At 41.6% G+C, this 25,969-nt stretch overlaps 2 protein-coding genes across 4 annotated transcripts in view; one reads left to right on the forward strand and one right to left on the reverse strand.

The window, feature by feature from the left end:
* Positions 1-20: 20 nt before the first annotated feature.
* GLRX2 (glutaredoxin 2) lies at positions 21-6,801 on the reverse strand. Of its 3 annotated transcripts, XM_056497316.1 has the most exons (7): positions 6,680-6,801; positions 4,321-4,585; positions 4,074-4,218; positions 3,482-3,566; positions 2,078-2,150; positions 1,203-1,379; positions 21-680 (listed from the first exon to the last, which is right to left on the reverse strand). In XM_056497316.1, exons 5-7 carry the CDS (start codon positions 2,141-2,143, stop codon positions 561-563), a joined length of 363 nt encoding a protein of 120 aa, XP_056353291.1. In that variant the 5' UTR covers positions 2,144-2,150; positions 3,482-3,566; positions 4,074-4,218; positions 4,321-4,585; positions 6,680-6,801; the 3' UTR covers positions 21-560. The 3 variants fall into 3 exon arrangements, with proteins under 3 accessions (XP_056353291.1, XP_056353290.1, XP_056353292.1); XM_056497315.1 differs by lacking the exons at positions 3,482-3,566; positions 4,074-4,218; positions 4,321-4,585; positions 6,680-6,801 and adding an exon at positions 3,102-3,208; XM_056497317.1 differs by lacking the exons at positions 3,482-3,566; positions 4,074-4,218; positions 4,321-4,585; positions 6,680-6,801 and adding an exon at positions 2,966-3,105.
* Positions 6,802-7,057: 256 nt separating this feature from the next.
* The window catches only part of CDC73 (cell division cycle 73), a 97,043-nt gene continuing 78,131 nt past the window's right edge, over positions 7,058-25,969 (forward strand). The window contains exons 1-7 of the mRNA XM_056497192.1: positions 7,058-7,244; positions 12,631-12,736; positions 13,717-13,786; positions 14,781-14,843; positions 14,932-14,984; positions 15,324-15,412; positions 16,161-16,377. Coding sequence (XP_056353167.1) covers positions 7,114-7,244; positions 12,631-12,736; positions 13,717-13,786; positions 14,781-14,843; positions 14,932-14,984; positions 15,324-15,412; positions 16,161-16,377 — 729 coding nt within the window. The 5' untranslated portion in view covers positions 7,058-7,113. The remainder of the gene's footprint in view (positions 7,245-12,630; positions 12,737-13,716; positions 13,787-14,780; positions 14,844-14,931; positions 14,985-15,323; positions 15,413-16,160; positions 16,378-25,969) is intronic.

Below are 25,969 nucleotides of genomic sequence, written 5' to 3' on the forward strand. Positions count from 1 at the left end.
AGAGGAAAGCTGTCACTCTCTAAAGCTGCCAGAATCTTTATTCCCTTTTCTGTTCCATTGGACACACAGTTTGGGAGCTGGGTGATCAGGCACTGGAATACAAGAGGCAGGCATGCACACACCAATATCACTACAAACTGGGATTCCTTTACACTTCAGTTTGACAGAGAATTGTATTTAAAGAAACCATTAAATTAAACTGACAATTTATTGAGACAAAGCTAGAAAGCAAACTAATGTGCAGTAAAACCCACAGGATTCTTTTTGCAGAGCCTGGACTTCCTTGGAGCAGGATGTAATCACCATGGAATGACATCACTGTCTCACTAAGAACGCCAGGAGTTACATAATGTTTGCTAATGACCAGCTGGGCTGTGGGAAAGCTGAGGCAAGGACACCAAGTAATTCACCAAGTCCATAAAGTCTGTCTAAGTGATCTGTAATTCAGAAAGCCATGGTTTGAGGTTGTTGAGTGCAGCTTGTGCTGTGTGTCTGTGATCTGAATTCATCTGAAATTCTGTTCATACAAAGGAAGATGAAGTTAAGCTAGAGATGGTTGTTCAGTAATTTGCTTTCATTTGACACTGATGAATTAAAGGAAGCAGTTTGCCTTCCTCATGAAGTTTTTGAGTATCTGTTGCACCTCCAACACAAGTCCCATTGATAAACACTCTTGGAACCTATCATGAAAACAAAAGTTGCATTAGTTACTCCTTGGAAAAAAGGTAAACATTCAAGCAAGCCCATGTGGACTCCAGTACATACAATCATTGTGTTCTACATGTGTGTATAATATTAGTGTATAACCCATAGTTCTCCAGAATATTTACAGAGATGGGAATCTTCATGTGCTCCTCAAAAGTGGGATGAAGTCACTGTGTGGGTGATTGTAATAAATTCCAGTAATTGCATCAAGTGAGACTGCATAGAATAAAATACAAGTGTTAAACACAATGGTTTGAATATACAAATGAAAAACAGCTTTGATACTTTCATTATTTCAGTGGCAATATGGCAAAAATCAACTCTGAGGGATAGCCAGAGGGATTCTAGAAGAAAAGAACCCTCCTGCAGTACTTAATTTAAAAGCTTGTATCCCAAATTTGTGTCACAAAACAATTAAGGACTTGCTATGGATATAACCCAGGAGTGATGTGTGTAGCCCAAGCTGTTACTTGTTATATACAAGAAAATATACTCACTGTTCTGCCACCAGTCATCTGTTCCAGAATGTCTTGGAACTGCCTTCCATTTGCCTTCACGTCCAGTTCCACAGCTGTGTAATTCACATCCAAACCCTCAAACAGGTTTTTTGCCATTTTGCAGTAAGGGCATGTTGTTTTAGAGAAAATCACCACAGGGTTGTGTGAAATAATGTCCTGTGTGCTCAAAAAAAAGAAGTCAGCGAGCTTCAAGCCCATGCACTTTGAACACTACTGAACAGTCATGAAAGTAATACACAAATTAAAAACCTGCTGCTAGAGTAGCAAGCACAGGAAAATCTCTGCTGGCACAGCAGGTTTGACCTGCACCTGGCTCTAAACTGAGCACAAGGATGGTGGAGTGTGTGGTACAACTCTGCTCTGCAGTCTGCCCAACTCCCTGCATCCCCCTTAATTGTTTAGGACAGTTTTCTTTGTCTGTAAGGCACTTGGGCTGTGCCAGTGGCAAGCAGAGTGACCAAAAGCAGTGGGTGGAAGATACACCCTTACCTTAGGGGATTTCAGGCACAATTTACTATCAGTAAATTTATAAAAAAAAAAAAAATCCCTTTAAAATATTTAACCTCACTTGATATCAGTAATTTTACAATGTTCTCTCCCCAGTGTCGACAGCAGCTCTGAATTTGAGTAGAGGTCTTAAAAGAACCATAGAATGGGTGCAGCCTAGGAAGATCAGGTTCCAGGGCTGTGGATAAACAAAACTGCCAGCACGGCTTGATAACCATAATAAACACAGGAACAGGTTCAACAGGCAGAAATATTTACAGTATTTCTTTGTATAAATAAGAAAAGGCTTGAAGTGAATGGCTTTTATAAGTGCTGACAATCAGTAAAAGCAACATAAATAAAGCTACCTGTATTTGATTCACAGCAGCAGCATCATTAGACAATCCTGAAGAAGTGGTCTGGATGTTCCCCATTCTAGAACTGAAAAGAAGTGACAGTCAGATATTTGAGCTTTCAGAGAAACGACACATTAGCCTGCTTTGTTTCGATATTTAACTGAATTCTCCATGCGAGTTTGCTCGAGCTGCAACACCTGCAGCCCCGCAGCTGCTTGGTGCCTGCAGGGACGGGATGGGCGCGGCTGCGAACAGCGCGGCGGGGCCGTTACACGGGAAACGCTCCGGCCGCCGGCGACAGCCACACACAGACACGTGTGACAGCGCGACACCGACACACACACACACACACACACCGACAGAAACAGACACGCAGACACACAGACACGTGTGACACCGCGACACCACCACACACACAGACACACACACGCACCGACACACACGCACACACGTGTGACACCGACACACACATGTGTGACACCGACACACACACGTGTGACACCGACACACACACGTGTGACACCGCGACACCGCCCGCGGGGCGGGCCCGCGCTCCCCGCCCTGCCGGGAGACCGGCACTCCGCCCGCTCCGACCCCTGTCCTCATCCCCATCCCTGTCCTCATCCTGATCCTGATCCCCAACCCTGTCCTTGATCCCGTCCCGGTCCCAGTCCCGAGCCTATCCCGACCCTAATCCCAGTCCCGGTCCCGATCCCTCTTCCGGACCCTCTCCTTGTCCCGGTCTCTGTCCCGACCCCGGTCCCGATCCCTGTCTCCGTCCCGACCCTAATCCCATTCCCAGGCCCGGTCGCGATCCCTTTCTCTATTCGTGTCCCGATCCCGATCTTTATCCCTGTCCCAGTCCCATTCCCAGTTCCGATCCCAGTCCCTGTTCCAGACCGTGTCCCGGTCCCAGTTCCGGTTCCGATTCCTATCGCTCTCCGTGTCCCGATCCCGCTCCTTATCCCGTCCCATTCCCAGCCCCGATCCCGGTTCCGGTCCCGGTCCCGGCGCGGTGCCCCCGGCCCGCACTCACCGCCGCCCCCAGCCCGCCGCCGCCCGGCGCAGCGCCCCCTGCAGGGCCATGGCGCCGGCCGGAAGGGGCGGCGCTCCCTCAGTCCTCACGGCGGTCCGACACCTCTCCGCTCAGGCCCCCGCGCCGCCTCCCGGGGCTGCCCGCAGCGCTGCCGGAGCGCCGGGGGCGCCAGCGGCGCAGGCACAGTACGGGGGCAGCACGGGGACGGCACAGGGACAGCATGGGGATGGCACAGGGACACACAGGGACAGCATGGGGATGGCACAGGGACACACAGGGATACACAGGGACAGCATGGGGACGGCACAGGGACAGCATGGGGATGGCACAGGGACACAGGAGTTTTGGTGGTGCCTTTGCTTCGTCCAATGTAAACTTACCTTAAATCTTCTCCGTCCCCGTTTTTGTTGCCTGTTCTTCCTCACGCTTCTTTCCTGCCTTGCAGTTCTTCAGTCAGAAACTGACCTGTGAAACAGGAGCATATCAAATCCTGATTCAGTTATATAATTGCTGGTTAATAATGTCACTATGATCCCCAAAGCAAACTGGGAACTAGTTTGTAAACTCCCAGTTAAAACTTGTAATCAAAGTGTCTCATTAAGAGTAAGCCCACTATATTTACTGCATTAAATTTGGCAGAAAATCACGCCCCTGGCATTCCAGCTGCTCCTCAGATATCAGAGGGGCTGGGGCCGTGGCCAATTCAGCAGCAAACGTGCAGAGCTGGTGTGGCACTGGGACGAGATGATCTTTGGAGTGCCCTCCAACCCAGCCCACTCTGGTCCGTGCTGGTGGTGAGTACCCTGTGCGCAGAAGTGTGTGTGAACACATGAAACATGAACAGTACAGCCAGCCACAAGCACGTTCAGTTGGGAGATGCCAAAGTAGCACTAAGAGTATGATCACAAACACAGGCTGGCTCTCTGAATTTCCCAAGCAAGCACCCGGTACAGCTGAGCGCTGGAGTCTTACCCAGTGGGGAGGAGACAGGTAGAGCCCTCTGACAGTGCCAGGATACAGAGATGGAGTCTCCTCTGACCTCCCGTACCACTGCAGCTGTATTTATATCGTGTTCAGTGAGTGATGGGACAGGTAAAGTTCTGGCTGACATAATTTCCTGCTTAAGTGGAGTTTGATTTTAGTCATGAGCATATATGGGGGTTATTGACCCAAAGCTGGGTCATGGTTTGGATCACTCCTTTGGCTTAGTTCCTGTTACCTGCATTGTTCCTGCCAGAGCATGACCACAGCGCCTCTGTGCTGCTCCATCCTTTGTTTGATGTCTGCGCTGATCTCAGCAGGGCGAGACGAACTCGCTCGGTGCTGCTCCCTGCTTTGTTCCCTCCTCCCGAGCAGCGCACCGAGCTCCCGCAGGGATCCTGCTCCCAAGGGTGCGGGCAGCTTGTCCCTGCTGGATCGCTGCCAATGCACACGCTCCTTCTTGCTCAGCTTGCTGTTTCAGTGTTCTTCCCAGTGAAGGCAGCCTTAAATGAAAAAGGAAACCAGAAGTATAACATTTTCTGGAAACTTGAAAATAAATCTCTTTGCAGCCGTGTGTGCAGCTGACTGTGCACTGCACCATTCCCTGCTCGCTGAGCAGCAGGATGGAGCAGAATTGAAAGGAGGGGCTTTCTGGTGTCACTGTAATGCAGTGAGTCTGTGTCTCACTGAAAAGAAGCATTACTTGTAGGGCAGCAGATGTACAGAAGAGATGTTTCTGAAGAGGTAGCACTGGTTTAGGGGATACACTGAGGCTTTTGGATAAAGCATGGAAATGAGACTTGGCCCGCTGGAAACATTTAAAATCCTATTCCAATTTTCATGAACTACAGCTCCAGTAATAATTCCAAATCCAGTTCAGGAAATGATATTGTTTATTCATTATGTTGTCTTCTAAACACATAAATATTGCTTTATACCCATTGATCAATAAATATTGGCAGTGATTGGTATAATTCACCATGTTACTGGGTGTTGTAGTACATATTTGTGCACCAGATTATTTCAATACCATATCTGAAATGTTTTAAATACACTCGTGGTGCTCTGCATGAGTTGTTCTGACACAGATGAGGATATCACCAACATATTGAAACAGGGAATTCTACAGGCTTTTGGCTTTTAGTCTGTTTTTGTCAGTCTCAGCACATGTTACTTACACGAAGAAAAATGACCCAATTCTGCCTTTTGCAAATTTAAGATGGAATAATGTTTTCTGCCAGTGTTAGAGAGGGTTAAGAAAATTATGAGCATCAAAGGTTAGAATAAGCCATGATGAGAGCTTGCTTTGGGGCCTCAAATCCTGCAATCAGTATTCCTCAGGGGGTACCAGTTTATTTGGTTCTTCTGGGAATGCTATGCTCCCAGTTTTCTGTGTGTTTGAGCAGAAGAAATTAACCTGGAACGTGGAGAGAGCACGTGCCAGCTGCAGCTGTGCAGTTGCTCAGGTGAGCAAACAGAGCAAACTGAGCTCTGAGGTCCCAAATTCTGCAGGGTAATGTAGGATGTGCTCCATGGCATTAATATTTGTACTTCTTCAGATTTACAGGCAACTTTTTCCTAATGACCTTTTCTTTTTGCTATGGTCATTTGATGGCTTATTTGTACCTGAATTAAAGGACATTTTTGTGATTGATAAAGCAGAGGCTTTTCTATCTTTTTTAAACCCAGCTTTATATCCAGGATACAGGAGATTTTCTCTCCAGCCTGCAGAGTGAGAGGTACACAGAGTGTCTGAGAGAATCACAGAGTCACAGAATATCCTGGCTGGAAGAGACCCTCAAGGATCACTGAATCAAACTCCTGTCCCTGGGGCACAGGACACTCCAATAATCCCACCATGTGTCTGAAAACATTGCCCAAAAGCTTCTGGAACTCTGGCAGGCTTGGGACCATGACCACTGCCCTGGGGGAGCCTGACCACCCTCTGTGTGAAGAACCTTTTCCTGATGTCCAGCATAAACTTCACTGATACTGCTGCCTGCTGTTCCTCTGCTCCTTTTACAGTTTTCTTGAGATATTCCTGTGATCTTGCTGTCCCAGCTGATACCAAACAGATCCTGCAGGGCTGTAATGACATAAAACCCCCTTACCACCCCCAAACCCCTCTCAGGGCCCTTTAAAACCTCTTTAGTGTCACTAAAACCACTTCTAGTACCACAGCAAACCATCCCAACCCCTCTCAAACTTCCTCAGCACCCCCAAATCCATTTTTGCTCTCTCAGAGCCGTCCCAGCACACTCTAAAGCCCCATTTGCACCCCAAATCCCTTTTAGCACCCTCTAAAACCTCTTCAGCCCCATAAAACTCCTCCCAGTGTACCACATACTATCCTAGCATCCCCAATCCTCCCATAAACCTCAACATCCCCCAAATCCTTTTTAGTAGTGCTTTAGCATCTACAAATCTCTCCCAACACCCTAATAAAACTCCGTTAGCACCTTAATTCCATCCCAGCACCCTGTAAAACTCCATTAGCACCCCCAAATCCATCCCAACACCCCCATAAAACCCCTTAGAGCCACCAACCCCCTTCCAGCACCTTCTAAAACCTCTTCAAAACTCCTCATTACCCTCACCCAAACCATCCCAGCGCGCCCGCGCCGTGACTCGGCGGACACCCGGGAGCATCAAAGCTCCAGAGAAGAGAAGCACCGCCGATAAATTTGGGCAGCGATGGTGTGTAAAGGCTCTATTTTCACACAAAACGCGAGGAAGCCCTGCGTGCCCCGGAGGGAGAAAGCCGCACCCACACGCACCCCGCCCCGCCGTGAGGGCGGCAGCAGGGGCGCGGCCGCCGTGAGGGCCGAGGGGGCGTGGCCTCCCTCCCGGCCGCCGGCCCCGCCCCCCCGGGGGCGCGGCCCCACGTCGCTCCCGTGGCAACGCGTCCGGCGTCGCTCCGAGTAGGCGGCGCGGCGGCGTTGGCTCAGGCATTCGCGGCGGGCAGCCCGGGGCGCGCCGGCGGGGTCCTGCGGCGGGCGGCGGCGGCCGGAGCGGTGGCGGCCGGGCGAAGATGGCGGACGTGCTGAGCGTGCTGCGGCAGTACAACACGCAGAAGAAGGAGATCGTGGTCAAGGGCGACGAGGTGATCTTCGGAGAGTTCTCCTGGCCCAAGAACGTCAAGACCAACTATGTCATCTGGGGGTGAGCGACGCGGCCGGGGGAAGGGGCGGGTGGGGGGAGAAGTTGCCCCGAAGTTGCGCCCGGGCAGCGGGGACGGCGGTCCCGCCGTGCTTCCCCCCGGCGCCCTGCGGGTAGCGAGGCGGATGGGATCGGGCGGGCTGCTGCCGCCTCCCGCGGGGCCTCGGGTGTCCTGTGGGCGATTCCTGTCCTCTGGCTGCCCGGCCGGGCACGGAGCGCTCGCTGCTCTCTTCGGGAACGTTCCCAGCTCCTGCCCTGAGCCGGGGCCCGGCCGTTCCTCGGCTCTCGGCGCTCCTGTCCTGCAGACTCATGCGGTGAGATGGCTGGAGGCAGCTTCTCCCAAGTTTTTCCGGGTGTTTGGCGAAAAAGAGGCGTTAAATTGTTGTCCGGACAACGCTCTCAGGCACATCGTGGGATTCTTCACGGGGCCGGGAGTTGCAGTGGGTGATCCTGATGGGTCCCTTCCCCCTCAGTAGTCTGTGATTCTGTGTTTCTGCTGCCTTGGCTTGTCGTCTTGCTTCTCGTCTCCTGGAGCTTTGATGCACCAGAACAAAGGCAGCGAGGTCCAGAGCGACGCTGCCTCTGACGAATCGTGCAGGTGCTCTGCCCCCACCTGAGGCCTCTTCCTGGGCTGCTTCCTAGTTGGTCTTATCGTAATAAACAAGTAGAGTGTTTATGTGGCTTTCGTGATTGTGTAAGATAAAATAAAATGGTTTTAGAAACCATTTAAAAACCCATGAGGGTTTTTACCTGTTGAGTTTCCTACTATAGTATGGATTCCTTGCATTGCAAAAGAGATTTTTGTTTGCCTTTTCTCAGAATTTAGCAGCTGCTTGTTTCTTGATGTCCTCACTAGAAGGGTTCCAATGAATCTTTTTCAAACTTAAGAGGGAAAAATCATTCTTGTAAAAGCTCAGGTATTGATCAAAGAGGACACGTTATTCTGTGAACCTTTGTGGAAAAGCAGAAGTGCCTGCAGATTTCTCAAAAAACCCTGAACTTGTAGTTAAGTCTGACCAGGAATTTTTTTTTTTTTTTTGTTCTCATAATTATGATATGACTTTTATTAGCCTGAGATTGAGAAAGAGAAAGGAAATAAGCTTACTTGCTTATCTTCAGTTGTAGCTGGACTTTTCATAGCTGATTTTACTTTGTACCTTATATATTACTAGAAACATGCTTTTACATTAGTTGTTTCAAGTTTTCAAAAACTAATTTTTGGAGTTATTTGTGCTTCCTGGCTGAGTGGGATACACTGGGATGTAGACTGAAGAGGAAGAAAAATATTTGGATAAGCAGTTAGAAGTCTTGGCTGTATTTTTGCTGGGCAGTATGTAGACAGTTGTGGTGATTTCCTTGCCACAAGTTGCTTTTCCCTAGTGGTAACAGGTAATGGTTAAGCAGACAAACAAGTTTCATTGCCCTTCTGCAGGGAACAAGAAACTGATATGTCAGCCCTTTCCTATTGCTCAGGAGAGCTTGGATTAGACCTGAAATTGTTCTCCAGCTGCTTTTAGGCTTTTGGTAACAAACTTTGCTATGTACAGCCAGGGAGCTTTATCTTCCAGGTCAAGAAGGATGTGTGGGTGACCAGAGGATTCTCTGAGCACAGCAGCAGCAGCTCCTTGTCAGAGCTGTGAGTGACATGCTCACACATGCTCTACCACACATGCTCACCTCCTGGGGTACATGTGTGGTAGAATTTGAGGGGTTTTCTTCTTTGGTTTGTATGAGGTGAGTTAGTTAGTTTTGGTTTAGACCAGTGGCTTCTGAGCTTTTGATAGGATGAGACTGCTCTCAGTTCACAGCATTTCTTGTCAACCACTCTGGCATTTTGCATGTCTCAGCTTTGAATTGAAGACACCGTAAAAATGAGACCAGTTCTGCAAGCCATGCTCAGTAGCTTGAACACCACACTTTAGGAGCTGCTAATTTTGGTAATTGCCACACTCAGGAGGGACATTTTCAAAAACTTTCATGTTTCAAACCATTTTATATTCAGGTCACTTGCCAGGATCTAAATTATGCTTGCACTGAGCGGGTGTTGGTAGCTTAGTCTTTCACAGAACAAACCTTGAGTCCTGTTTTAGGTGTCCATAGTATGGTTGCTGTAATTGCATCTCCAATTGCCTGAAGAGCAGCAGTGGCATTTGTCCCTGCTAGAATTAGAAGTAGTCCCATGAGACCTTTAGCTGTGGCTCCTCGAGCAGCTTAGCTGGCAGAAGTCAGCAGTGCTGCCCTGCATTGCCTTCTTTCTCTGCTAGCACAAGTGTCACCCAAACAGGGAACTGGTCTGAGAAATCAAGCCAAGTTAAAAGTAACCTGGATGAAAAAAAAAAAAAAAGTGAGGGGAAAGCAACTTTAATCCAGTTTAGTTTCCAGATGATAATTATAGGGATGCTCCTGCTGGCACATGAAAAATGCTAGGTGGTCTGGGATGAAGTGGTTTGTGTTTTGATCATAGGCCTTGAAGAGTGATTAATGAATCTGTTTCAAAACCAAAGGAAGGAATCAATCTACCAGAGAAGTTTATTGCTTTGTTTGCCTAGTCAAGAGGCTTGGATATGCAGCTGAGTTTTTAAAGAGTGAGAGCTGGCCCTGAATATTGTCAGTTGTGTGATACTCAGCATGCTTTGTCTTGTGTTTTTGAAGATTTCTGCTTGGTTTTGTGGATGAGACAGAGATCCTTAGTACCTCTGTAAAACTTAAGGCTTTGAAACAGGGAAGAGGAAATAAAGCTGTTAGAAATGAATAAATTCCTGGTGCTCACAGGAGGAAGGTGAATGGATGAGAAAGAAGTAAGTTTCTGGTGAAACTTACTTTCTCCTATTATATAAACATTTTCTCAGTTTTTAAGCTGGAGTTTATTTTGTAAGAAATGCAACTCTTCTGTATTTTTTACTTTAATGATTGTCACTGGTTTGTTGAGGTCTGCCTCCTAAGATTTTAATTTTTTTCTTAAGTAATTGATGCCATAACTGAATATGGGAACTAACAGAATTAATTTCTGTTTCTACTTTGGATGTTTGTGAATGAAATGAGGCAAGCTACATTTGGACCTGCCTGTTTTTAGTTATCTGTTTATTTAGCAGGAACACACACTGATGTTGAAATGTCAGCTTAGGCTTAGGTTTTCTCCTTATGTGCAACTGCTTGTCCATCTGATGATTTCCCATTAATGTGCAATATCTTGTCCTCCTAATAAAACATTTTCTTAGAGCCATAATGAGCATGGGGAATTCTTGTGTGTGTGGTTGAAGTGATGAGGTACCAGCTGTGCCCTGCTGAGCTTTGGCAATGCCTATGGCTTTGTAATACTGTATTTTTTCAATTAATAGATAATGGCTCAGTATTTTTTAAAATGTATTTTGTTATTTATTGCTAGATATTGTTAAAGCTTGAGTAGATGACCAGCTGGACTTTTCTATCATGCTCAGTGCATGTGGCACACTTCAAAGAAATAATGAGTTATTCTGAACTAAGATAATCTGAAGTGTTTGTTTTAAAATGAAGTGACAGCTGTATCATGTGACATCATGGCTTTGCTTCAGAGCCAAGCCTGTGTGGAGGAAGCTTTTGTTTCTGCTAGTGCTTCCAGTATGTTTAGATATCACCTTATCAAAAGATCCTTACTGCTTTGCTGCTTGTTCAAACAGTTCTTTGCTAAGGAATCCAGTTCTGGTGGCTGCCTGTAATTGTGAAGCCAAGTTTTGGCTTCCTAGCAGCTGAAAGAAAGATCCTGTGTCTACTCCCTTTCCTCTGCAGCAAAAAAAGGTACAGGCACCCTCCACCTCATGCAGACCAAGCTTTCAGAAGGAAGGGACAGTGGTAAGAGAGACCCTTTATTCTACAGTTTTGGTATCCTGAATCCCTTTTCTCTGCATATTATTCTTATATTGGTTTTCTGAGGCATCATTGTGACAGTGAGATTTTCAACTTTACTGCAAATAATAACTTCTTAACAGGTTATTGGGCACTCTTGGCTAATTTCAGAAAAAGAATGGCAAGCAAAGCAGTTGCTGGCATTAAACCCATAGTACTGAGAAAATGGACTCACACTTCTGTTGGTTTAGTAGATTTTTGTGTGGCTCTTTCAGGCTCCATAAAGTTGTGACTGAGTGTTTTTTATTTCCTCTCCCTTCCCTCAGTGAGGTTGGCACTCCTGTGGTGTGTGTGTAAAGCCACTGTACTCAGAGGGAAAACTCTTTTAAAGTAAAAGTTTCTTCCTGAGATCTCTCGTTTGTTGAAAATCCTCTACTAGTCTTAAATTTATAGCTTTGGGCTGGTTTTGTGGTGACTTCCTCAGGTTGTAAGGTGAACCAGCTAGTCAGGGACAGGGACTGGGCAATGTGGAGGAGCCCTGTCCTGCTTAGAGCTGGGGTTTGACAGGTCCCAAAGTGGGGCTGGGCAGTGGAATTGCTGCCCTTGCTGCTTTCCTGACTGCCAGGTCTGTTTCTCAGAGCAGCTGCAGTTTAGGGAGTAGGGTTTTTTAAAATGTGGACAGGCATTGCTTCCCCAACAAAATCTTGTAGTAACAGCATAATGGGTGAACGTGTGAGAGGGGGAAGTTGTGTTCAATGTACCTGGAGCCAAGCTGAGCCAGGGATTTATTTGGCCTTGTTTGGTGTGGTTTGTTTGTTTGTTTGTATTTTGGTGAATAGTTGCACAGAACAAGTTCCCTTTTAGATTTAAAAGCTGTATCTTTGAAACAAGCAATTTGAAAGCTAAGGTTGAATTGATGCTGTTGTCTTGCTCTGATGTGGTCTGACTTCAATATGGGAGCTCACTGTGATTTTGTACCCTTCAGGGTTTTGCTGCTTTTGTGTGCAATTAGTTTGTAGTCACTCCTTATTTTAATCTTTCAGCACCATTTTGAACCCTTTGCTCCCTAGACTTCCTGGAATTTATATATCTCAAATTTTTACTGTGTTTCTCTAGTTCTGAAAATTCTGGCCTGTTGTACCTGAAGATGATGTAATACTTTATTTAAGTTCTGCTTCTCTGGCTGTCTCACATAGGATAGACAGTTCCTTTGATAATCAGAATAAACAGTGTGAATGAGGGGGAATGTGTACTTATGATTTCCCAAATCTTGCTTGTTTATTTTGCAATGCATCCAGCTCTTATTTTGGATTATTTTGGGAAGATTTTTAATAATTCATTAATAAATTAATAATTCATTCACTAAAGAGGCTGCAAGAACTCATCTTCCTCACCTGTACTTTTCAGCACTATTGAGAGCTCATTAGTTTGGTGATAGCTTGATAATAATATTAACTGCTTGCTTTTTAAACTGTCATCTGGAAAGAAAAGAGACCTTTTCTAAAAGAGGGTGTGCTTGAGGCAGAGATGGAGAAGTTAAATGTTACCATCTTTTCCTGTGTTACAGGACAGGGAAGGAGGGCCAGCCCAGGGAATACTACACCTTGGATTCTATCTTGTTCCTGCTCAATAATGTGCACCTTTCCCATCCTGTGTATGTCCGTCGTGCTGCAGTAAGTAGACCGTACAAAATGTGATTTTTGTCTTGTGGTAATGGATATGTGTGTAGTTATTATCAGGGAATAAAAATAGCACTTGTGTGTATGAATTTGGCTGGGGAAAGTGAGAATGATATGCAGCAAAGTGTGTGTGTTTAAAAACAATCACCTCTGCAGAAGGATCACATGACAGGTCCTGTCAGGGTGGAGTATTTTTCTTGGTAATTCACTTCCTATCAGACTATCACTTCAAACCACCAAATTATGTTTACAGCAAGAGTTTGTAAACCAATTATTAACAGTAATGATAGCATTTATCCTGATATTCTGTGGACATAGTTGTTTCCAGCACTAAATTATTTCAGGAGTACTTTTGTCTGTCTGTTATGTGGAGTCATCCCAATCTAAGTGATTCTTAAGTGCTGTAGATGGCAGGGATATACAGAATGGAGGAAAACAGAACAGCTTTGGAGTGGACTTAGAAGTAAGCAGTGCAGTATAAAAAATATTGGTGAAGCTCTAAATAAAGGTACAGGAATTTTTAAAAAGTCCTTCTGATTTCCATTTGGCTGCTTTCTAGGAGGCCACTCTTCATCTTTCCTTGTGCTCCATTGTTACCTGAGACAGCAGTGCTGTGTTGGAACAACACAATTGAGATACTTGGTTTCTATGTATCAACACAGGCTCCTGGCAGAGAGGAGGGTGTGTGTGTGTGTGTTTGGCAAAAGGGAGTTCTTAATCTTATTTGCAAATTTGAATGGGAGGAGGAAAAAGGCTGCCTTCTCTTTCAGTTTTGTAGCAGGTTTAATTTTGTGTAGCTGCACATCCTCTAGGATATGGTTGCACTTTAAGCTTGATAATTAAACTTCCTTGGGTGGCAGGACACATGGGCATGTCTTTGTGTGAATGAATAGTTTTCTGTAAAAGTGAAAAATCTTCAGCAAGAGTCTCTATGAGGGAAGAACAGTTTAATGTCACATCTGCTGTCTTTTCAGACTGAAAACATTCCTGTGGTAAGAAGACCTGATAGGAAAGACTTGCTTGCATACCTAAATGGGGAAACATGTGAGTAATGTGTTCTTTTGACTTGGACACACAGTGCTCTTTACTGCTTCATATTCATGGCACAAGTGAGGAGTAGGAGGGGAAGACTGGGTAAACAATAGGCAGTTTACATCTTAACTAAATGTGCTGAAACTTCTCAAAGTTATTATTTCTTGTTTTTTTAATTGTATTCTTACATTAACTGTTTTGCTTAGATAGCTGCATTCCTACATGCATGTTTAGAGGTGAACATTACAATTACTATTAGCCTACTTTGGTTAATAATTATGTATTAGAATGCTTAGCATTTGTGTTTTTCCCTTCTGTAGACTATGGGAAGCTTTCAGTAGTACATTGATCTTGAATGCAAGAGATGTGTGGGATGAAATATTCAGTTTAATAAAATATTTTAAATCACTGCTTTGTCAATCTGGCAGATTTGCCTAGCATTTCATCATCTTAAATTTTTTGTTAACAATAGAGAAAAGAAGTTTCTCTGAGAAAAACAGAAATATCACCTTTGCAAGATGCCCTGTTTTGTAGGTGGTCTTTAAGTATCCTGGAGTATGAGATTATTTCTGTAATATGATGAGTAAAATCACTTTATATATTTTAAAGGGATCAGCAGGTTGTCTTTAAAAAAAAAAAAAAACCAACTAGACAAACCAGTAGCTTTTGGTTCTAGGTTCTAATTCTCATTATGACTGCTTTCTTTTATGAGTGGTATATAGAGATCATAGAATCATTGATTAATTCATGTTGGAATGGACCAGAAGAGGTCACCTGGTTCAATCCCCTTTTCAGAGATGGGCCAAAAGACCCTGAGCAACATGTTTTTACTTTACATTCAGTCAGGTTCTGAATATCTCCATTCCACTCCAGTCCCAGTGGTAACCACCTTTGCTACATGATATGTAGAGTTTCCATTGTTGCATTCATCTGTTGTCCTCTTTTTGATACCCAGATATTATTGCAGATATTTTCTTTTTAAACTGAACATTCTGTTTGTGTGCAGCAACTTCATCAAGCATAGACAGAAGTGCTCCACTTGAAATCGGTCTTCAACGATCCACTCAAGGTACAGTTTAATTAAAAAATAACTTTGAGGTTTATTTTATAAAAATCTACTACAATCTTGCATTTTATATCTTCTCTTTTTCTTGTAGTTAAAAGAGCAGCAGATGAAATATTAGCAGAAGCAAAGAAACCAAGAATAGAGGTAATGACAGTGGCTGTCATCAATACAAATTGGGGTGGAGATAAATTATGGTGTTTATCTGTTTTTGCAGGAATTCCATTGAGCTTCCTGTCCTTTGGTGTACTTCTGTTCATGTGAATAGGAACTGGAAGGGATTAGAAGTTAGGCTTGAAGAATTGTGGTTCTTGAGGAAACTTCCAATAGCTCTGCACTTAATGCTAGTGCCCAGATCAAAAATCACTGGAAATAAAGATTGTCCTTGAAAATGTGAAGAAAATACTTCTGAATAGCTTTGATTCTAGCTGTATTTATATTTGAAAAGGGAATGCACAGGAACTTAAACTTGGCTGTTCCTTGCAGGATGAAGAGTGTGTGCGCCTCGACAAGGAGCGCTTGGCAGCTCGGCTGGAAGGACACAAAGAGGGCATCGTGCAAACGGAGCAGATCAGGTGGGATTACTTTCCCTTATGCCTAATGCTTAGTTACAGGATGGAGAACAATTCCTGTGCTGTTCAAAGCAGCCAGTTTTGCTTCTGTCCAGCAGCTCTCAGTAGAACTTCCCTCTCTGATACTCTCAGTAATGTTCGAGGAGTCAGACCTTGAAACATTTAAGACAGCGCAGATTTGAGGCATTTATGAAATCCATGATTGTAGCTAACCACATGAAAAATATGTATTTTGAATGACTTCTTCCTATCTCTTATATAGGTGTACTTAAAATGAAAGTATAGGGAAAAAATCAGATTGAGGCATGATTAGAAAGTATGTGAATAAAAAAAAATAAAAGGTACATGTGATTTTGTATAAATGAAAAATTTGGATGATACCTTGAGTATATCACAATTTTGCAATGCTGCAGTGAGGATTACCAAGTGTTGTTTGAATTAGTTTGTATTCTCTAGTTACCAGTTCACTTAATGCTGAATGTAAAATACTACCCCTTTAAAAAAAGTACAGATATTTACAGGCGGTGAGTTTCAACTCCATGCTTGACCTTGCTGTGAACCAAGTAGAAAGACAAAGAACTTCCCTTTCCCATAACATAGCTATAAAGGAGAATGCTTCACAACCAGTACTTGCATTAATTTTTTCATGCATTCTCAAGAAAAAAACAACTCCATGTAATAGTGAATTTCTTCTTTCAGAAGAATTGTTTGTGCAATTATTCAGTCTCTGCTGTTACTTTTGCTCATTTAGGTCCTTGTCTGAAGCTATGTCAGTGGAAAAAATTGCTGCTATCAAAGCCAAAATCATGGCAAAGAAAAGATCCACTATCAAAACTGATCTGGATGATGACATAACTGCTCTTAAACAGAGAAGTTTTGTTGATGCTGAAGTGGATGTAACTAGAGATATTGTCAGCAGAGAGAGAGTATGGAGGACAAGAACTACAATCTTGCAAAGCACAGGCAAGGTAATGCTCTGGATATGAAGCTGGGCTTTATGATCCCTATGACAAACTGCATTTTTATTTTCTGTATCTAATTCGTTAATCAGAGGTGACAGGGGGATTATGCTCAGTGTTCCATGTCAAGGTGGGCTTGCAGGGCTGTTGGCACAGTGACAGAAGAGTTTGTTCTTATCACATTACAGTAAATCTAAATTGTATCTCCAACTACTTGCTTCAGCCACTTAGAAGATACTAAGTAATCACTTAATTCCTCTTAACCAAAGCTAGCTTGAGCCCTGCAGTGGGGAGGGCTCCATGAAAATACCTATGGATTGGAAACAGACCAAAGTGGGGAGTAATTGATAGAAAGAGCAGCACAGGTATATTGAATGTCCAAAGGCCTCTACATTTTGGAAAACAAAGAAGTAAGGAAGAAAAATGCTGGAATGAACAAAACCAGAAAATCTTACCATGATGAGATTTTTATCCCTTTATGCTACTTTTGGCTGCACTTGGTTATGTGCTATTCTGAGCATGGTTGCAAATACAGCTGACAGCTTGCTCTCATTGGACAGTAAGGCTTTCTTTGTTGCAGAGCTACTTGGCACTAAATTTCTCAAGGAAGCAGTAAGTCAATTTCTAAAAGATTTCAAGGGTCTGTTTTCCTGAGGTTATTGTCAAACTGTATCCTTTGCCTTCACTACTACTTTTAAGTATTGTCACAGGAAAATAATGTTTAGAAGTAAATGAGCTCTCAGTCTTCATTTGTCTTATTTTTAACAGTATTTTACATAGCTCTCAACTTCCCACTATTGTCCCAGGGCATTAGTGGTAGAATAATTTAATTCATGAATTATGGGGTAATTACTGGGTTTGTGGCACATCCCTGTCTGCCACCTACAGAGTGAGAGCTGCTTCTTTGAGTCTCAGAGATTTGTAGCAGCCTTGCTGCTGAGCAGCTGATAAATTGGTAAAAGTTTAGATATTTTAATCCTTGGGAAGGTTTGTACTGAAGGAATCTGCATAGCTCTTCTTCATTTTGTGAATCATTCACAGCATTCCTCACTCTACTTTTCTTCCAAGTGAAATTGCAGAGATAGTAGGAAAGAGATGAATGTTTTTGTTGTAGTATCCCTGTAGTGAGAGAGAGTGACTTTAAGCAAAACATGACACAGGGAGAAAGACAAGAAACAAGAGATGAAGTTTGTTCTTGGGCTCTAGCATGCAGTTACTGTGAGCAGCCTGATGAGTGTATGGGCATAACAGCAAATCTTCTATTTCGGTTTGTGCAGGGATGCAGGAACATTCTTGGTAGCTTGGACAGAAATCACCGAGTGTTAATGTTTATATTTTCCAACAAGTAGCAGTGAGAGTAAGTAGATGGGGAAACATCACATGTTGCTGAGGGCTGTGATTTATTGCAGAACAGCTCAGGTTTTTCATTTGTACGTTGGTTGGGAGGGTTTTTGATGTGTGTTTGGGTTGGTTTTTGGTTTTTTTCTTTTTTTTCTTAAATTTAATTTTTCTTTTTTTCTTTTCTTTTTAATTTTCTTTTAGTTTTTTCTTTTTTTTCTTTTTTTTTTTTTTTTTTACTTTTTTTCTTTTTTCTCCTTTTTTTTCTCTATTTCAAGAACCTTTGTGAAGAACTTCTTGAAAATTTCTGTGAAGAAACTCAGATACGTTGTTTCAGGCAAATAATTTCTTCTCCCCTGTTCCTTTTAAAAATTTGGTCAGGAAGCATGATACTGCTCTGCAAATGCTGTTTTTACTCTTCTGTATGATACTGGAATTGCTGATGTGCCTGATAATTCTTTTTATTGTAAATTTTCACTATCTGCTTGGTTTGGGTTTATCTGCAGTCTCTTGAATCCTCCCAGAGTATTTATCACTAAAGTTGACTTCAGCATTGCCTTTTTAATATCTGAATTCCTTTGGAACTGCTGGGTGAATGATAACAAACAGTGAGCACACGTAAATGTAAATTTTGTTGTTTCTTTGCAAAAATTGTTTCAATCTAAGGCTGCTTCTAAATCTATTTTCCACAGAGAAACACTCCTGTGTGTAAGTTTTCTCTGTATTCTCTGTAATAAACTAAGATGCAGAAACAGCTTAAGATGCAAGAAGGAAACCCTAGGAAGATCAAGCCACAGTACAAAAAAAAATCTCTTGACCTTTTCAGCTTACTGACAGGTTTCCTCTGGTTTTGATATGTTTGAAGAAAATATTGATTCCACCAGCAATATGCTCCTCCAAATTCTTCATACATGCCTATAATATTAACTATATTTCTGAAGCATTTACTGTTTCTCCTTTTGGACACACTTCCCAATTCTGATGTTTGCTTTATAGAACTGTTCCTTTTTTTTTCTTTTTTTTTTTAGTCTCTTTTTTAACATTTTAAGAAGTTTTCATGATACTTGCATTCTATCCTTTTACTTGCTGAAATTACAGTGATAGATATTTTCCTGGCTGTGAGGTTTTTTTTTTTTTTTTGGTTTTGTTTTGGTTTTTTTTTTTTTTTTTTTTTTTTTTTTGGTTTTTTTTTTTTTTTTTTTTTTGGTTTTTTTTTTTTTTTTTTTTTTTTTTTTGGGAATGTGTAATTTAAGTATAAGTAAATGCATTGATATTCCTCTTGTAGGAGGTGCATCAGCAGCTGTGTCATTCCCAATTTATTTGACCCTTAAGATTCCTGCAATGCATCACACAGGTCCCTTGTGTGTGTGACCTCTCTGCTACCCTCTTTTGATCAGGTGTTGCATTGATCCCTGGATGTCTTTTTATTGATTTCTGTGAGGTTTCTATTGTTTGTAAAATCAGACATTTCAATTCACCTGTTCTCTTTTGGTTTTAAGATTTCTACATTTGCATTTATCTGCTTGCTTATTGTTATGTTTTGCTTAAAACATTTTGTTTTTCCATAGTTTTCTGTATGATTATTATACAGTTTTACCTCTTTTGGAAAGTCAGTGTTTGATTTAATTCCTAGTAGATGAGTCATCCTGTTCTGTCTGTTTAAAGTATTTGTTGGCTTTCCCCAAGTCTGTAGTGTAGTCTTCTAGATTTTTATGTGATCACTTTTCAGAGACAAACTGCATCTGTTTAGTATAAGGATTTTTTTCCCTTCTCATAGTAACTTCATTTTAGGACTCTTTGACAGTATATATTGTTTAAGGGGATTTAATTTCAGGAAGAGTTTTGAATCCATACATAGACTATTTACTGTCATAAGTGTTTGAAATGTTTAGTTTTGTATCAGTGCTCTGCACAGGTTTCAGTTGTGTGCATGTTTTTAGATAAATGGGAGGCTGTTTTGTAAAACATGCCATTGAACATCTAGGAAAAAACCTGTGTTTATACTGAAATTGATTCTTTCCTTTCGCATCCTTCCTCTAGTTTTCTTTCCTAAAAAACCTCATCTTTTTTTAATCTTCTGTAGCAGGCAATAGCAATGTTTTCTGAAGGAAAAACCTCCTCATTTCATCTCTACTGCAAATGTATTTGGCAGTTGAATTTTTCCTGCTGGAACAAATTAAAGTAGACTAAGCAGGAGTTTCAGCATTCACAGGTGTATTTGGAGAGTGTGTTTTTGTCTGTGACTGCTGGTGTACTTGATTTATGTTTTGTTATTTATTTTTAATCTCCCAGATTGCTCAGAACTGTTTCTTAGGTAAGCAGCAAGGTGACTGGGTGGGCTGTGTTGAACATGCTCTGCTTGTGTGTGGAGAAATCTTAAAGCTGGAATCTTGGAAATGCACCAATACTGGCCTTGTGATTTTATAACTTTTTGAAATGAACCACTGTATCATATCAGTGATATGAGCAGCTCTGAGCTCTCATATCAGTGATATGAGCAGTTGTTGTTAAAAAAAACTCCAACAACCTTTCATCCTTTTCTTTGTAGTATGTGGTGGGTTGACCTTGGTTGGATGGATGACAGGTGCCCACCAAGCTGCATCCCTCCTCAGCAGGATGGCTGAGAGAAAATGAGATGCAAAAAAGTGTGTGGGTCAAGATAAAGGCAGTTCAATAAAAACAAAGGGTGTGTGGGGAAGCAAAGGAGGACAAAAGGTGTCTTCTCCACTTCCCAGCAGCAGGAAATCTCTATCCACTTCTGGGGGAGCAGAGCTTGGGTACATTTAACAGTTGCTCCAGAAGACAAATATTGTAGCAAGAAATGCCCCTCCTACTTTCTCTTAGCTTCTACTGCTGAGCAGGTGTCCTATGATGGGAATATCCCTGGAGTCAGCTGTCCTGGCTGCCTGTCCTCTCCAGCCCCAGCTGACAGGTGAGGGGACAGCCTTGGTGCTGGGTCAGCACCACTCAGCAGCAGCCAAAACACTGGCTGTCATCAACACCTTTCTGGCTACCAAGGCACACTGCAGCACTACCAGGGAAGCTAGGACAGGGTTAACTCCATCTCAGCCAGACCCAGTTCATGGGAAAATGCTACAGATTATTGCTAAAACTTTAAATTTTGGCCAGCACTCTTCAGTTATCTTTTCTCACAGTTGCAAGTATATTAGAATTCTGTTTTCTCAAGTGAACTCAAACCCTCTGTACAAGGAAATGACATAATCCAGCTTGTCAAAGATATGGGAAGTCTTTAAGGTTATAGCACATAACCTTTCTAAATCTCTTCAGCTGAGAAGCTGAACAGTAGCTGCACACTCCTGCTGCAGGTGCATTGTCCAGGCAGACACTTGTACACATCTGTGAGCAGCTGGCCCAGCTGTGCTTTGGTGCATTTCTCAGCTTTTAGCATATCTGTAAATACTTTCTGCTCCCTGAGCCTTGTGTAAATCCTTTGAAGACATTGCTGGGCACTGGGAGTCTGGAGTGACCTATATGGCATCTTAACTTTACTGCCTGCCTGGAGACAGTCCAGGGAAAAACACTGAAGTAGAACCATGAGAGTTGGACAGGAGAAATTGGCTTTTGAGGTATACATATTTCCAATGGAGTTAGGTGTGCATAAAATTTAAAAATGATGGGATGTGGGCTGTTTCTGGAGGTTATAATGGAAAAACTACTGAGACTTGGTATGGGATCAGAGTTAGGTGTAGCTGAGTCTCTGTAGTTTCATAACCTTTTTACTGTGAAATTGTATCTTTTTGTAAGTGTTGATTACTTACAAGGTCCAGGTTGAAATGTTGTACAATGGTCTGGTTTTTTTTCCTCACAGTTGCTTCACTGCTACAGACTGGTGAATTTGATTTTCTTGCAGTCTGGGTAGTGATACTTTCTCTGCTTAATATAGACAAAAAAATTCAAGAAAATATTCTAAATTACAGCTTTCTTCCTTATGTAAAATTGTTCTTTTTTCTTTCTAATAAGGTGTGAACAAAGCCTGAATAAAATAAAATGTTTTCCTGCCTTAATCCTTATATTTATATATCCTCTGTTCTTATATAAAAGACTTAGTCTGGCCTATCCAGCACATTTTCTTAAGTTTTGTTTTGAAAGCATGGAAGTCTTAAACTGTATAACAAGTAATTTGATTAAATAAACAACTTTGTTTCTTAAGCCTTCATAATTTTTCAGCTTTTATATATTTAGTTATTGCAGCCCTGTGGTAATGTACTAGTTATCTGGACTTTCCTTTGGGAAAGTTCCTTGATGCCCAGTGTATTGTTATCCATGACACAAGATGTTAATACAGAAGGGAACAGACTTCAAGCTTCAATTTAATTTCATAGCACTTGACTTTGAGTTTTATGTATTAAATTTGATAATCTTGCTTTGTATCTCCCTACTGTGCCACCCCCAGCTTCTGGGTATTTTTGTGTGCATGCAGAGAGAAGACCAGAACTGAGTGGGATGTTTGGAGTTTATAGCTGACCTAGCTGGAGGGATTGGCATTTTCCTGCTTTGTGGTATTTACCTCAGATGTAACCCACAACTGCAAATTTATCTAAGACAGCATCTGAACTATTCCAGAATGTTGTTATTTTGTGGTCTTCTGTATTCTTGTACACAAGTATTAAAGAGCAGGACTGGTTTTTTTCCACATACATAGGTGATTTTTGTGGTGGTTATGATTTTTAGTTTTGTGTTACCACCTGCAGAATATTACTACTTCAATTAGGACTTGCATATTTTATTTTTAAAATTAATGTATTTTCTTTATAGGTTTGATCCTTTTCACAATAACTACTGTATTTGAAGTAAATGTGAGAAATCATATTTTCAGTTACTTTCAGTTCTCTTGTTTTAGTTCTGATGACTCTTGACCATTCTTACTACTGAAGTCACCTGTGAGGAGGTTAATAGTACAGTTATAATTAAAGTTCCAGTAATTTAATTTAGCTGGAAAACCAATTTTGAAGCAAGACTAACAGTATTTTAATTACTTCAGACAACTAAGAGTAAAATTCTGGATATTTTAAAAGAAATTGATTGTAAAAGCATCTTTATGTGTGGGCTCTAGGTGGCAGAATTGTCTCACCTTCTTGAAATTCACAGCAGTTGGACTTCAATAGCAAATTGAAAAAGTAAAGGTGTGCCAGGCTAACAGCAACTGGTGTCCTCATTAGTCCTTCAGGTGGAGCAGGAGGGTGGGTTTGGGGTGGCTGTGCACAAATATCATGGGACAGCTTGAGCAGCCAAACTCCAGTTTATGCAGGACAGGATTCCTTGGTAAAACTAGGCAGATTCTTTGATTGATGCCAGGCACTACTGCAACCCTTTTTGATGCTACATTTAAAGGAAAGATGGACCAGATTTTTAAAATTGTATTTATGTTGAGCAATAATAAATCTTGTTTTGTCTATACATGCCCCTTGAATTCGACTCAAAAATCTGTAGAATAAAGCATTATGTTTCCTGAAAGAATATTTAGGTCAGCTATAAAGTAATTCCTTAAACACTACTCTAACTATTAAAAAATTATGTATTTCCATATGCTGCATTTATAGGAGAAATAAACTAGGATTATGTATCAAGGGGATTGGGATTTTTGAGATTTTATGTTGTACTGTGTCTTCAGATTTTTATATTGTTGCTGTTCTTTCACACTTCTGAATTAGCATTTCAAACTAAATGTTTCAGTTCTCTTTCATATAATATTCTTGCAATAAAAATGCAGTGAAGATAACATAGAACAAGTGAGAGCTGCACTTTTTTACTGCATTTTTTTACACAAATGTACAGGGAGCTGTACAGGGGGCATAGTCCACAGCTATACAGGGAGCAGATATACTCACAGCTATGTTTTCAGTTCAGCTTTAGTAATACACAGTTAACTTTCTGAAGGGAACACAAAGAAATGTCCAGATTAACTTCTTTGTGAAAGGAGTGTCTGATTTTTATTTTTTTTCCCCCAACAGTTAGTAACAAGTTCAATTTTATCAATTTTTCTTATAGGCTCCCTAATCTGACCCTTGACAAAGTCATTATGTGCTCTTCTATCAGTTGTTTAGCAATATAAATTCCAGTAGTGTAATGTGAATTTCTTATACTGCCATTGTCCTGAAAGCAGGATCACAAACTCCTATTTATTCAGGTGGTCAATCCACAGTCTCCTGTGTGGCAGTGTGCTTGTTGTGTGCCCCAGCATGGCTTGCCTAGGTCAAAAGTGTGCAGAGAACAGTTTGAGGGGTACTGTGAGTCCCTGCAGAGTGAATTACAAGAGCAGGGAGGAGAGAAAATCAACTTCAAAGTTGGTGAGCAGTTTGCAAATTGAAGATACATATTGTGAGACATAGGAGAGTGATGCCTTAAATATTTTTTTTTTTACTTTTTGATTTGAATTCCAGATTTAAATATATGCTTTAATTTTAGATGTGCAAAATATTTTCTTTTAAATATACAGTTTATCACTTCATGTTCCTTATGAGCAGTGTTTTCATTTCTGCTGTACTTTTATGAGACCATCTCAATGCTGTTTTCATTTTTCTTGTCATGCATATATAGGAATTACTGAAAATGTGTGGCAGGAATATTGCCTTTTTGGCACAGCATCATGCCTTTCACTCTGACAATGGCTGTAAAGGATTTAGCAGTATGTCTCAAATATGTAAAGAAATGTAGTTGGGACTCAATTCTTCCTTCTCCAGCCCTACTCTAAGTCTGGACAATGTTTACAACATTCTGCAGTTCTTGATTTTCCTGGGATGCACATCCAAGAAATCCTTACTGTCAGTTCAAATATGAGTTTAAAAAAATTTGTATGGCTTTCTTTAGGCTCCTTTTTCTCTGCAGTGAAACACTGGAGTGTAAACCTGATTAAAAATTGGTTACAACTTAGCTACAGGAAAGTTTTTAAGCACTGTAAGCCATACTGTATAACAGGGTATATACTTCTAGTTTTGCATGTTAGATTTAAGGTTTTATTTTTGTCAGATGATAGAGATGAAGTATACTTTTCTTCAAATTTTCTTTCCTTTAGAATTGTTTTCAATGAAGCTGAAAACAATGTTTATCCTTGATGATCCCTATTAGAAAAATATTTTTTTATTTATTTTTGCTAGCATGATAAAGCTGCTGTAGTGACTAGAAGTATTTGATAATGAGAATTAGGGTTATGGTGACTTTCAGAAATTAAAGACTGCAATGTTTTAGAATAAACTGTGATATATTGCCATGGAAGTATTTTTATTGCAAAAAAAATTTAGTTAGTGATGTGACTTCATTAAACCTTCCTCATCAGAGCAACTTGATCTGACTGGCCCTGGGATTTCTCCACAAATATCTTGGCATTAAATCACCACCAGTGATAGTAACCTGATTTGGTGTATATTAGTCATACATGTGTTGGCAAGGAATAGAGCATCTGTGCAGATATTTGATATTTGGGGTTTTTTCCCCTCTTCTTTTCTGCTCTGTCCCCCAGATCAGAAGCTTTTGCTAATAAAAATGTTGCACTTGATTATTAAGTTTAACTAAATCTAGGGCAGAGGCTAATGAATATTCATATTCTGATCTCTGAAGGGATGAACAATGAAAATTTAGCAGTCTTCAGCTCTGCAGGGCTTTACAAATCAGCTGGTACATGCAGTGGACTTCCTGCTCAATCATTTTTCTGTCACAGTAATGTAATCCCATATCCCTGACCAAGCCAGTGACCAGCAAGAAGATGATGTTAGTTTGAGTGCTTGTTAAAACCCTGCTGGTTTTCTCCTCTTCCAAACAGCCATTAGTTGTGGCCCTGGGGGACTTGCATTTTCACACTGTGGAAAAAAGACATCAGCAAGAACACTTCTGGTTCCATGCTTATTAGTGGTTTGTTTGCAGCAGATAGGAGAAAGAACCCTTTGGGGTTTTTTTACCCGAGTTTGGTCCAGAATGTGCAATCTAAGGCTATTAAAATCCCATGTTTAAAGGCCTTTGAAAAGTGCATTATTTGAAGTTCAGCTTCCCTTTAAGACTATGTTAACTGTGGATTTTATGAGTAAAATACAGACGTGAATGTTGGTTATAAGTTCCTTGTGACTGGGAGATTTGGCTTCTGCATGGATAATCACTCTTATAAGATTGCTCCTGTTGTTAATTAGTTCCTCCTTGTGAGTTTCAGAAGATGGAGTAGCCTTGTTTCCTAGAGACAGTGTGTGATAAAGCACAGCAATGACAAAAATTGTGATTGATATGGTGCCCAGGCCACAGTTTGGGAGTATCCTCA

The sequence above is a fragment of the Oenanthe melanoleuca genome, chromosome 8 (assembly GCF_029582105.1).
Source record: "Oenanthe melanoleuca isolate GR-GAL-2019-014 chromosome 8, OMel1.0, whole genome shotgun sequence".
NCBI lineage: Eukaryota > Metazoa > Chordata > Aves > Passeriformes > Muscicapidae > Oenanthe > Oenanthe melanoleuca.